This window comes from Carcharhinus amblyrhynchos, chromosome 7 (genome assembly GCF_965287045.1).
Source record: "Carcharhinus amblyrhynchos chromosome 7, sCarAmb.v2.hapA, whole genome shotgun sequence".
Classification (NCBI taxonomy): domain Eukaryota; kingdom Metazoa; phylum Chordata; class Chondrichthyes; order Carcharhiniformes; family Carcharhinidae; genus Carcharhinus; species Carcharhinus amblyrhynchos.
This window is the reverse complement of record NC_137330.1, coordinates 118,948,131-118,961,752: the sequence shown is the minus strand read 5'-3', so window position 1 is coordinate 118,961,752 and position 13,622 is coordinate 118,948,131. Positions and strand designations below refer to the sequence as shown.

The window sequence follows — 13,622 nt, the reverse complement described above, 5'->3', positions numbered from 1 at the left end:
GGAGGCTACCTCACTAAATATATTTAAGTCACGGGCAGATAGATTTCTGATAGATAAGGGAATTAAGGGTTATGGGGAGAGGGTGGGAATGTGGAACTGAGCCACTTCAGATCAGCCATGATCTCATTGAATGGCGGGGCAGGCTCGAAGGGCTGGATGGCCTACTCCTGCTCCTGTTTCTTATGTTCTTATATATAAGCACACAAGAAACAATACTTTTCACTGAATATTAATACATGACAATAATAAATCAAATCAAAAATCACACACATATCTAGAAAAACACTGCATCAAAAATTTTGGGCGCCGCACCTGTGCAAGGATATTTTGGCCCTGGAGGGAGTGCAGAGGAGGTTTACTAGGCTGATACCGGAGTTGAGGGGATTGAGCTATGAGGAGAGGCTGAATAAACTAGGCTTGTACTCGTTAGAGTTTAGAAGAATGAGGGGAGATCTCATTGAGACGTATAAGATGATGAATGGGATGGATAGGATAGAGGTGGAGAGACTCTTCCCGCTCAGAAAGGACAGTAGGACTAGGGGGCACAGCCTCAAGATAAAGGGGGGGCGGTTTAGAACGGAGTTGAGGAGGAACTTCTTCACGCAAAGGGTGGTGAATCTTTGGAATTCTCTGCCCGTTGAAGTGGTGGAGGCTGCCTCGCTAAATATTTTTAAGACGTGGGTTGATGGGTTTTTGATAAGAGAGGGGATTAAGGGTTATGGGGAGAGGGCGGGAAAGTGGAACTGAGCCACGACAGATCAGCCATGATCTTATTGAATGGCGGAGCAGGCTCGATGGGCCAGATGGCCTACTCCTGCTCCTATTTCTTATGTTCTTATGTAAAAATAAATTCCTAATTGTGGGATGTTGCTGTGCACAAATTGGCTACCGCCTTTTCTCCATTTCAAAATGGAAATTGGCTGTAAAGCCCTTCGTTATCCTGAGGGGTGAAAGATTTCACCTATTGATAAATTATTGACGGAAGTTGTGCAGCTCCGTTCCTTTGGTGAATTTGAGCCATTCAGACCTTTTCTGTCCGTCTCCTAGCAACAGCTGCAGTGAATGCGGTTTCTATTTCCGGTCTGAGCTGGAGGGGCGGAGCCAGACGCAGTGCTTCCGTTTCCGGTGAGTTCGCGCATCCTGCTTCCGGTGTGCAGGGCTATGTGCGAAGGAAGAACTTGGACCGAACGTGACTCTGTTTCCGGGGGTGAGAGGTTAGGAAGAGACAGGAAGTGACACCTGTGCCTGGCGAACCGGGAGCGGGATTGTGTTTCCAGGGTGAGAGGTGGCGGGAGACCGGAAGTGAGGCGTGCGGCTGGTGACGTGGCCGCTGGCCGGTGCGGGGGAGGGGCAGCCGCGGCGGCGGCGGCCATGCTGGAGATGATGATGGCGGCGGCAGCGGCGGTGGAAGGCAGCTCAGGCTCCGCCAGCGGCTCTGCCCGGCTGGAAGTGTCCATCGACGGCCTGACGCTGAGCCCGGACCCGGACGAGGGAGAGCAGGAGAGCAGCAAGGCGCGGGAGACCTCACTGGGCGGACCTAGAGTAGCGGCCCCGGTGTCCGAGTTGGGGGAAGAGAAGCAGCAGGAGGGACAGACACAGGCCGAGGAGATGGAGGAACACTGGGGCTTCAACCTGAATGAGCTCTACTGTCTGGCTCTCAAATTCTTCAAAGGTAACAGCTGCCCCCTTACAAACACTGTCATAATCTTTATTATAGATCACAGCCATTAAATATCATAACATTATAGATCACAACTTACATCAGCTAATTATTATTATATTATCAGGTTATATATGATGCTATGTCCTATGTGAGAAATGTCATGAGATGACAAGACTGGAGGAGGCCATTCAGCCCAGCAGGCCTATTCCTCCCACTATCCCCACCCTTCAGTGGCCAGTTGGTTCCATTCCCTTTTTTCCTCCCAAAGCCCTGCCAATAGTTCCATCAGATCCTTCACTTTATTTCTGAAAGGAAAACAGAATGCTGGACGAACTCAAATCTTGACAGCATCTGTGGAGAGAAAGAGACTGAGACACTGCTTCAAATCCCTATGACTTCTTTAGAGCAGGGGGCTGTATTAATAAATTTGCTTCCACCACCCTTTCAGACAACGCATTCCAGGTTGTAATTACCATTTTTTTTGAGGGGTGGGTGAGGAGCTTACTTGTCTCTTGCTGCCTTTTGCCAATTATAAGTGTGTCCTCTGATTACCAGCCCAGTGGAGGCAGTTCCCCCTTATTTACACCTATCCAAATGCTTTGTAATTTTAACCCTCTGTCAAATTTCTCCTTAACTCAACTTTGCTCTTAAGGGAACAATTCTAATTTATTTAGTTTCTCGACAGTACACTATAGTTTCTACAAAATGTGTGCATTTTGAAATTTTAAATGCAGTGTATTTAAAGTATTTTATCATAATTACTAGCTAATTTTCTATGATAGAACAGTCAAAACCAATTATAGTCTTTGAAAAGTGGCTTTTCCAGAGTTATAAAGTTCAGTCCATTTAATTTATTTCCTAATTTTAAAAATGATGTCCCTATTTATAAACATAGAAAATAGGAGTGGACCATTTAGCCTTTGAGCTTTTGATCCCTTTACTCCCAAGAATGATATCTAATTTTTCCTTGAAATTTCACAATGTTTTGGCCTCAACTATTTTCTGTGGTAGGGAATTCCACAAATTAAGAATTAGGAGCAGAAGTAGGCAAATTCACCCCTTTGAGCCTGCTCTGCCATTCAATCAGATCATACTTGATCTCTCCCAGATCTCAAATCCGCCTCTCCACCTGTTTCCCATATCCCCCTCTTTTTAATTAAAAGTATATCTATCTCCCTCTTGAAACCTTTCAATGATTCAGACTCCCCGATGCTGTGGGGCAGTGAATTTCACAAATTCACCATTCTCTGCAAGAAATAATTCCTCCTCATCTCAGTTTTAATTCGACAACCTCAACGTATATCTGTGACTTCTTGTTCTAGATTGCCGCATAAAAAGAAATGTTTCGTCTGCATTTACTTTATCAATCCTTTTTATAATGTTACGTACTTAGATCAGATCCCCTCATCCTTCTAAACTCCAAGTACAAGCCTCTTTAATCTCTCATGTCAACTCCATACCTGGAATCAGTCTGGTGAATCTTCTCTGAACCATCTCCAATGTCACCACTCTCTGGGTGAAGAAATTTCTCTGCACCTCAGTCCTAAAAGGTTTACCCCTTATCTGCAAACTGACGCCTACTTCTGTACTCCCCCACCATTGGGAACATTCTTTCTGAATCCCCCCTGTCTAACCCTGTTTCAATAATCTTTATTGGCCATTTAAGTTTGCAGTGTTCCAGTTGCACCATTGATGAAGTGAATATCTCTTTGGTGTTTTTGTGGCTTGTAGTTTAAATTGTAAATGTGGATTATTTGGGAAGAAATAAGCAACAGGTGTAAGATTCTAATATTTTATATCCAAAAACATTTATATTTAAGGTGCTATATAATTTAATATTTTAAGCAACCCTTTTTTAAAAGTTCTCTTCCTGATTTTCAAATTATTTCTGGCTTCACCCTTCTGAGTCAGTAATCTCTCTCAATCCTCCCTGATCTCTGCAGTAGCCTAAGAACAAGGAGCAAGAGTGGGCAATTCAGCCTTTCGTGCCCACTCCATCATGGCTGATCTCCACATCCTAACTCCACTTGCCTGCCTTTTTTCCCAGAGCCCTTTATCTCAGTTTTGATCAAATATTTATCTATCTATCTCTTGAATCCATTGATTCCACATCTACTGCACTCTGGGGCAGTGAGTTTCATAGATTCACAACCCCCTGAGAAGTGGGCTTCTCCTCATCTGTCTTGAAACCCCCTCCTGCCGCCCCCTCCCCCCTCCCCCCTCCCCCCTCCCCACTATGACCCCTTGTTGTAACTGTTCTAGAAGGGGGAACGTTTGGTTAACATGTACTTTTTCAATCCCCTTGAGTATTTTATTCACCTCAATCAAATCCCCCCTCGTTCTTCTGTACTCCAGCGAATACAAGCCCGAGCTACTCACCCGCTCCTCATACGATAGCCCTTTCGAACCTGGAATCAATCTAGTGAAACTTTTCTGAACCATCTCCAGTGCCACTACATTCTTCCTCAAGGAAAGTGACCAGAACTGAATACAATATCCCAAGTGTGAACTCTCCAAAGCCGTATACAATTGTAATAACACTTCTCTGCTTTTATACTCTAGGAAAGGGGCAGGCACAGCAGATTAGGGTTATTGTTCATCAGGAGGAAGCTCCAGCTGGTCACTGTCCATGTTGTAAATTCAATAATAAAGGTGTTCTATGAAAATAAGATCACTTTACCTGGATGCTATTCACCTTGATAAGGGAATGAGATTAGAGCAGAATGCTCCAGGTTTATATAACTTAACCAAAGTGGGTCGATTCCGTTTAGAGTCACACAGCATGGAAACAAGCCCTTCAGCCCACCATGTCTATGCCAACCATCAAATACCAATCACGTTTTCCAACACTTGATCCATAGTCTGCTAATCCTTGGCAATTTAAGTGCTTGTCTAGATGCTTCTTCAAAGTTGCGAAACTACCTGTCTCCACCATTCACTCAGGCAGCACATTCCATATTTCCATCACTTATCCTCACTTTAAACTTACATCCTCTGGTCCTAGACACCTCTGTCATGGGGAAAAGATTCTTGCGATCTACCCTACCTATGCCTCACCCAATTTGTATATCTCAATCATATTCCTCTTCTGCTTCAGGGAAGTCAAACCCAGCCTATCCAGTCTCTCTTCATAGCTGAAACTTTCCATCCTAGGCAGCATCCAGGTGAACCTCCAGTGCAGTCACATCCTTTCCATAGTATGGGGACCAGAACTGCACACACTCCTCCACCTGTGGCCTAACCAATAACCTTATCAAGTAGTGTGAGACCTCCCTGCTCCTTTATTCTGTGCCTCTGTTTGTAGCTTTCTCCTTTTCAATGCTGCTTAAAAGTCCTGATTTATAAGTCGGAGGTCTCCCATAACAAAGAAATTAATAAGTGGCCATTATTTGCTCAAGTCTGGCCAGTTATTATGAGGCTTGTGTGAGCAACGAGATAAGACTGAAGTTGTCCTCATTCACATGATACTTTCCAGTCTTGGTCTAAGCTCTGGATAGTAAGTATGTGCTCTGGCTCGTGTTCCCCCCATCCCTCCAAACAATCCAAATGCTAAATCCTGCTGCTTTAAACCAGTCAATAGAATTGTGCAATTGGAAGTCTGCTTAGATGACCTGGGATCATCCAGATAGACCAGGAGACTTGGATGTTGTCAGAGTGAAAGGAAGAAACATCATGAACTCAGGATATCGCAAAGGCCTTTACAGCCTGTGCAGTATTTTTGTGGAGTGTAGTCAGTGTCATAAAGCAGAAGGGTGTTCTGTGAACTGTTGGAACAAATGTCTAACTATATACAGTGTTATTTAGAGGAAGGTTTGTGTGTACAGCTTTTTAGAAAGTTGTACCCCTAATAAAATCACATGGTTCCTTTCTGATCACTATCCACTAGTGCATGCAGCAACGGGGTGAGAGGAGGTGGTTTGATTTGGCCAACTTGCCTCTACCTCCTCTCCCTTCCATCCCTGTCCACTTCCACCAAAACCTCGCCTGTGAAGGTTCAGCCCTGGTACCTGTGGGACCTGTACTCCCAACATGAGTCAGCACCTTTAGCATAGGACTGGTCTAATGGACTAAGCTATACCAAGTCTCTTCTATTCTGCTATTTGTAAAATGTCCCTGCTGCATTTAGTTGCAGCAACTTTCTGCTACTTTAAAGATTACTTTGTAACAAATAGCTGTTTTTTTAATGATACTACAAACTGTTAGTATCTGTTCATGAACAGTTTCTTTGGCTAGCTGCACAGTTACAGCACAAGCTTGCATTTTGTCTCTGGATATGGCTTTCTGAGTTCTCTTGCTTTTAATGATTCCTATTCAGACTTCTTGTTTTTAAATCCCTTCAATGTCCCTACCTTCCCTATCTCTGTAATCTCTTGTATCTCTGCAACTCAGGTTCCATTCCCAGCCTGGGTCACTGTCTGTTTGGAGTTTCAACGTGTTTTTCCTCTGGGTCCTCCCACAGTCTTGAAAGACGTGCTGGTTAGAATAATAGAATCCCTACAGTACAGAGAGAGGCCATTTGGCCCATCGATTCCATACTGACCACAATCCCACCCAGGAATCGGGTGCAATGATTTGAACAGATGCTGGAGTGTAGCAACCAGGGTTATCCCACAGTAACTTCATTACAGTGTTAATGTAAGGCTTACTTATGACTAATAAATTTTAAACTGTGTTTCTGCTGCCAAGGCTCTGAGTTCTGGAGTTCCCTCCCTAAAACTACCTTTCTGACTAAGCTTTAGGCCATCTGCCCTTGTATTGCCTGAAGTGACTCAGTGCCAGTGTTTCCTTCATGACACTCCTGTTTGGTGTCTTGGGTGATTTGATTAGTGTAAAGGTGTTGTGTAAGTACAAGGGGTTTTTGTTGCAGTTGATGACCAGGCTAATTCTTTGGATGTAAAGTTGAATAACTGTTAAATGGAATATGCTGGATTTGGGCAGCTGCTGAAGAAAGAGTTGTCTTGATTTGAGTTATTATTGTCACATGTATTAGTATACAGTGAAAAGTATTGTTTCTTGCACTGTGCAGACAAAACATAGAGAAGGAAAGAGAGAGTACAGAATGAAGTGTTACAGTCATAGCTAGGGTGTAGAGAAAGATCAACTTAATGCAAAGAAAGTCCATTCCGTGCAGCAGCACGGAAGAAGCTGTCCTTGAGTCGGTTGGTATGTGATCTCAGACTTTTGTATCTTTTTCCCAATGGAAGAAGGTTGAAGAAAGAATGTCTGGGATGAGTGGGGTCCTTGATGATGCTGGCTGCTTTTCCAAGGCAGTGGAAAATGTAGATAGTATGAATGGATGGGAGGCTGGTTTGTGTGATGGATTGGGCTTCGTTCACGACCCTTTGTAGTTTCTTGCAGTTTTGGGCAGAGCAGGAGCCATATTAAGCTGTGATACAACCAGAAAGAATACTTTCTGTGGTGCATCTGTAAAAGTTGGTGAGAATCATAGCTGACATGCCAAATTTCCTTAGTCTACTGAAAAAGTGGAGATGTTGGTGGGCTTTTTAACCATAGTGTCGGCATGGAGGGACCAGGATAGGTTGTTCGTGATCTGGACACCTAAAAACTTGAAGCTCTCCCATTTCTACTGTGTCTCCATTGATGTAGACAGGAGCATGTCCTCCATTATGCTTCACATCCTGTTTGATTTCACGCTTGAACATCCTGAATGGATTTGATGGAAAGGTTGCTGAGACACACGGTCAAGGCTGAAAATCAAATTATCAGGACCAGCAATTTGAATGTGATTATTATCACTATTGGAACAGAGTGTGTCTGTATTCTCCAGTCCCCTTTGGAACATAATCAGTGGGCTTAATTACCTTGCACTGCATCATCTCATATCTGTACAGGCTGAGTGTGAGGCATTGATCGAGTGTAAGTGACTGGTTTTTACAGTACCGCTCACATACGAGGCACTGAGGCTGATAATTACATTTCCTGGTTAATATTTATCTCTGAACGTAAATAAAACCATTGAGCCTGCTCTGCCATTCAGTAAGATAGTGCCTGATACAGACAGGTGGCACGTTGGTCAGCACTGCTGCCTAACAGCGCCACAGACCTAGATTCAGTTCCAGCCTTGGAGTTTGCACGTTCTCCCCATCTCTGTGCGGGTTTCCTCCAGGTACTCCGGTTTCTTCCCACAGCCCAAAGATGCACAGGTTCGGTGGACTGGCCATGCTAAATTGTCCTTTCGTGTCTCAAGTTGTGCAGGTTAGATGGATTAGGGATTACGGAGAGTGGGAGTATGCGCCTGGATAAGATTGAGTCGGTGCAGACTCAGTGGGCCAAATGGCCCCCTGCACTGTAATGATTCTATGATTCTATTCCAATTTCACCTTCCTGCATTGACCCCATAGTGCCACAATATCTTAGCAATCCCTATCTTGGATATATCCAGTGACTGAACATCCATAGCTCCCTGGGGTAGAGAATTTGGAAGATTTTATTGCATTGCTAGATAGCTAATCCTCTATTCTGAGATCGTGACCTCTAGTTTTAGATTCCTTAGCCAGGCGCAAACATCCTCCCAGTGATTACTCTGTCAAGCCTCTTGAGTTCATCTCTTCCAAACCCTAGGGAATATCAGTCTAGTCTACTCAGTCTCTTCCCGTAGGACGATTTCCACATCCTAGCAATCAGTCTAGTGAATCTTCATTGCACTTCCTCCTAGGCAAGTTCAGGCATGGCGTCAGCAAGGGCCCGTGTGGAATGTATTCACCCTTGCACTGCAGTACTTCTATATTGTCTAACATACCATTTGTTTTCCTAATTGCTTGCTGCCTTTGCAGGTTAATCTGCTGTGATGTCTGCACACAGCCTTGTGGACACCCATATTTCATTATCTCTGACCACTTAATGTTGCGTTTTTGTTTTTTCTTAGAGTGAATAACTTCACACCTCTACATTGTTCCATCTGTCACAATCTCGCCCACTCATGTCACCTGTCTAAAATAAATTGATCTGGTCATTGTTCTGTGTGTGGAACTTGCTGTGTGTAACTTAGCTTCTGTGTTTGCTATATTACAAAACGGCACGTGGTACAGTGGTTAGCACTGCTGCCTCACCCGAGTTCAGTTCCCAGCTTGGGTCATTGTCTATGTGGAGTTTGCATGTTCTCCCTGTGTCTGCTTCGGTTTCCTCCAGGTGGTCTGGTTTCCTCCCACAGTCCGAAAGATGTGTGGGTTAGATAAATTGGCCATGCCAAATTGCCCCTTAGTATCCTGGGATGTATGTGTAGGTTAGAGGGATTAGCGGGTTAAATGTGTGGGGTTATGGGGATAGAGACTGGGGTGGGATTGTTGACAGTGTGGGCTCAATGGGCCGAATGGCCTCCTTTTGCACTGTAAGGTTTCTACGATTCTGTAACTATGCTTCAAAATACGCGGTTGGCTGTAAAACATCTGAGGTTGTGAAAAGCACTATAGAAATCCATCTCCACCTGTTTTCACGTCACCTAAACCAGTGAACACTAAAGGTGAAAGCTGAGGTTTGCCTGATGTATGCTTGCTTTGGTTTCAAGTCGGAAGGGATTGCAATTAGCAAGTGAGTCAGTGATGAAGATCACCAGTGTTTCATGGAGAGATTTGATTTCCACTGCATGTTAGATGGATTCTTTACCTTTGTAATCGAAGGTGGGTGAATTTGATGTTTTCACCCACTTGACTGGAAACAAATTAGTGGCCAAATTTCACTTGGTAGAGACTTGAGAAATTGTTTTCTTTACAACCAGAGGAGGTCATGAAATAAATGGTGATTATTTCCACTGAGCAGCATGTGAGGAGATGGCACAAGTTTCAGATGACCACAAGTGCAGAGGACGATCAGCAGAGTACATACTTCCGCCATGCTGTGTTAACTCAGCGTTTCTACATTTACACAGCTCTTCCTTCATGTTTTCCCCTGCCTGGTTTATCCTCTAACTACAAAGCTGAAAAAGAAATTTATTTGTATTGAGTTCTATCTCATTGAGCAGACTTCAGTCCAATCCGTATCCAACAACTTGCTCTGAAAACTCGGCTCATGTTTTTTCAGCTGTGATGCGTTCCATCAAGGTCAGCTGAGGCCGTCCACGACATTATAAAACAATCAACAATATTCCAAATAAAACAAGCCACAATGTTCTTTTAATAAAAGCCTGTCTGACCTCTTCCCATCTTAATGGATTTGTAAAAAATAAATCCAGGATCTGGGTCAGCATCTTAGACAAATGAATCATTTCTTCCTTGGGGTTGTGTGTATAAAGTTTCTTTGAAATCCGGCCATTACCTTCTGAGATGTATTGTTTATGGACTCTCAGGTGGGAATGTTACCTCAGCTCACCTTCAGTGAGTGGCAGGGCCAAATGAAAGGGAATGTTCAAAGAAATGTTTTTGCATCAAGGATGGCTGGACTGTTGAAATCTCTGGTACCCGGAGGAAACTGGAGTAGACAAGGGGAGAATGTGCAAACTCCACACAGACAGTGACTCAAGCCGGGAATCGAACCCTGGTCTCTGGTGCTGACTCAGTAAAAAGTCTGACAACACCAGGTTTTAGTCCAGCCGATTTATTTGATAGTAAACTCACAAGCTTTTGAGGGGACTGCCTCTTCGTCAGGTGAATGGAGAGTTCTCCATTCACTCTCCATTCACCTGACGAAGAGGCAGGCCCCTCGAAAGCTTGTGAGTTTACTATCAAATGAATCGGTTGGACTAAAACCTGGTGTTGTCAGACTTTTTACTGTGTTTACCCCAGTCCAACGCCGGCACATCCACAACTCTGGTGCTGAGGCAGCAGTGCTAACCATTGTGCCACTGCGCGTCCCATAGTTTCCTGAAATAAAAGAGAAAGGTAGGTTGAGTTTGAAGTGTAGTTGGAATGGCCTGTTTTGGTTCTGTAAAAAGATAACATTTTTATAGTGGATAAAAGCAAATTATTGCGGATGCTGAAGCCAAAAGAGAACGTGCTGGAAAATCTCAGCAGATCTAGCAGCATCTGTAAGGAGAGAAAAGAACTGATGTTTTGAGTCCAGATGACCCTTTGTCAAAGGGTTGAGAAAGGGTTATCTGGACTCAGTGTCAGCATTTTTCTCTCCTTACAGATGCTGCTAGATCTGCTGAGATTCTCCAGCATGTTCTCTTTGGAATATATTTTTATAGCAACTTTCAAACCTTAGGATATTCCAAAAAGCTTTCCAGTCAGTGTTGTGATATAGGCACACACCCTATACACTTGCTGGCTTCAATTCAAACACTTTGGCAAAGACTCTTTGGAAATGATTAATGGATTGCACTTTAGATTGCATACATCATGGATGTTTCAGTGCTAGCTACAAATGGGAATCATCTGCTCTCGTTTAATTTCTCTCCTCTCTCTTTATCCTCCAGATAGTTTCATTTTCTCCCTCTTCCAAGTGTTTGCCTTGGTTTTTAGCTCATTTTTAAATTTGTCTCCAGTTGACACTCGTGGTGAAGACTTTAATCATTATCCTTGTTACCTGAGTCACTGACTAAATGCAATTCTTGTCTGCTCTTTATTTGCTGAAGCGTTTTCATGGATTGGATTTATTGCCTGTTTGTTTCTATGGGCCTGGTCAACTTGGAGCTGCCTTTAGAGAAGGGGGGCGTAGGGAGTAGAGTAACTGCTATCCTTGGAGGAGAGAAGGATAATGGGAGATTTTAACTACTTCTGAGTGTCAAATTGTTTAGTCAGTGATAAGAAAGCATGAGTCTAAGATAATCATTAAATCCTTTACACAAGGCAAGCAGTAGAACTGATAAAGCAAAACTGTTTGCACTGGCAGGAGCATCAGTAACCAGAGAATACAGAATTAAGATGATTGACAAAAGAACCAGAGATGAGGTGGGGAATTCTTTTACACGGTCAGTTGTTACAATCTGGTGTCCACTGTCTGGAAAGGTGGTGGAAGCAGCTTTAGTAGTAAATTTCTGAAGGGATTTGTATCTATATTTGAAACGGAGATGTTTGCATAATGGTGGGCAAGGAGAAGGCAGTGGAACTAATTGGACAACACATTGGGCTGAATAGCTTTCCATTAGATTGCAATATTTGGCCATTTTCTAAAAATTGACCATCCACAAATTTTTCAAAACTTTCTTGAGGTTCTTTTCCAGTGAGAATTATTTTGGAGAAAACGAGTGATTTTCTGCCTTTTTTTGACTGTTTGAGCGAGATGGTTCTGTACCATCCGGTTATAAGCAGAGTGCTAAGCTTGGGCTCTTCAGTCCCATAGACATCACTGAAAGAGTTATATATAGACAACACAGTAAGGTATTTCAGAGTGAGAAATTTGAAAACAAGTTCTCCAAGTACAACATCAGAAAAGTGAGAGGACACAGATTTGGGGGATTAACGGGGTAAATCCTGATGATGGAGCAGCGCTCTGAAAGCTAATGGCTTGTGCTACCAAATAAACCTGTTGGACTTTAACCTGGTGTTGTGAGACTTCTTACTGTGTTTACCCCAGTCCAACGCTGGCATCTCCACGTTTAATTCATTATCATGCAAGGATCTGGTTCAGCTGCTCTGTGCAGAACTTTTTAGTTTTAACACAATTTTAGTTTTTGAAGCAATATTAACCTTTGCCATAGATTTCCGTCATGTTGAGGATAAAATGCGAGTCATTCCTTGTTGCTGTTTGTCTTGGAGCAGCTCTTCACCAGCCAGTCATATATTGGTAAATGTGTCTGCACTTGATATCGAGACTGAGCTGTATAAACTTGGAAAAATCCAAGATTTGAACTTCCACCTGTGCCAACTTAACTGCTGTTGGAGGTGTTGTGTACAATAGTCTGACGCAGGAAACCATTTAGCCCATGTTGATTCCTCTACCCCAGTTAACCTACAGTTTTCAGCCTGTCCCAATTCTATTTCAAGTCTGCTGATGACACCACCATAGTGGGACAGATCTCGAACAATGATGAGATGGAGTACAGGAAAAAGATCTGGTGAAATGGTGCAACGACAATACTCTCTCCCTCGATATCAGTAAAATGAAGGAGATTGTCATTGACTTCAAGAAATATAGTGGAGGATATGCCCCTGTCTTCATCAGTGGGAATGAAGTGGAAATGGTCAAGAGCTTCAAGTTTAGAATAGATAGTTTCTAGATCATCAACAACCTGTCCTGGTCCCTCCAAGTTGACACTATAGTTAAGAAAGCCCACAATGCCTCTACTTTCTCAGGAGGCTAAGGAAATTAAGCATGTCCAGTATGACTCTCCAATTTTTACAGATGTACCATAGAAAGCATCCTGTCCAGATATATCACAGCTTGGTACGGCTTGAGGTTTTCCAGGATGTTGCCTGGTCTAGAAGGTTAAAGCTCTGAGGAGAGGTTGGATAAATCCAGTTTATTCTCACTGGAATGACAGAGGTGAAGGAGTGACCTGATAGAGATTTACAAGATTGGGTGGCATGGACAGAGTAGCTTGTAAGATGTTCTTTCCTAGGGTAGAAAAGTCAAGTACTAGGGGACATAGGTTTAAGGCGCGTGGGGAAAAAAGTTTAGAGGAGATGTGCAAGGCAAGTTTTCTTAGAGGGTGGTGAATGTCTGGAATGTGGTGGGAACAGGTACAACAATGGCATTTAAGGGACAACTAGCCAAATAAATGAATAGGATGAGAATGGAAGCATATGGACTCCGTAAGTGCATATGGCTTTAGTTTCAGTGTAGGCTTGGCGGGCCGAAGGGCCTGTTCCTGTGACCAAGACTGTAAGAAGCTAGAGAGTTGTGAACATAGCCCAGTCCATCATGCAAACTAACCTCCCATCCATTGACTCCGTCTACGCTTCTCGCTGTCTTGGCAAAGCAGCCAGCATAATCGAAGACCCTATGCACTCCAGACAAACTCTCTTCCGCTGCCTTCCATCGGGAAAAAGATACAAAGCCTGAGTCATGTACCAACTGAGTCAAGAACAGCTTCTTCCTTGCTACCCTCAGACTTTTGACTGGA

The 13,622-nt window shown here is 43.5% G+C and overlaps 1 protein-coding gene across 1 annotated transcript in view; it reads left to right on the top strand.

Annotated features, from left to right (window-relative positions):
• Positions 1-1,321: 1,321 nt before the first annotated feature.
• Positions 1,322-13,622, top strand: part of acbd3 (acyl-Coenzyme A binding domain containing 3) — a 68,737-nt gene continuing 56,436 nt past the window's right edge. Inside the window, exon 1 of the mRNA XM_080193024.1 lies at positions 1,322-1,672. Coding sequence (XP_080049150.1) covers positions 1,372-1,672 — 301 coding nt within the window. The 5' untranslated portion in view covers positions 1,322-1,371. The remainder of the gene's footprint in view (positions 1,673-13,622) is intronic.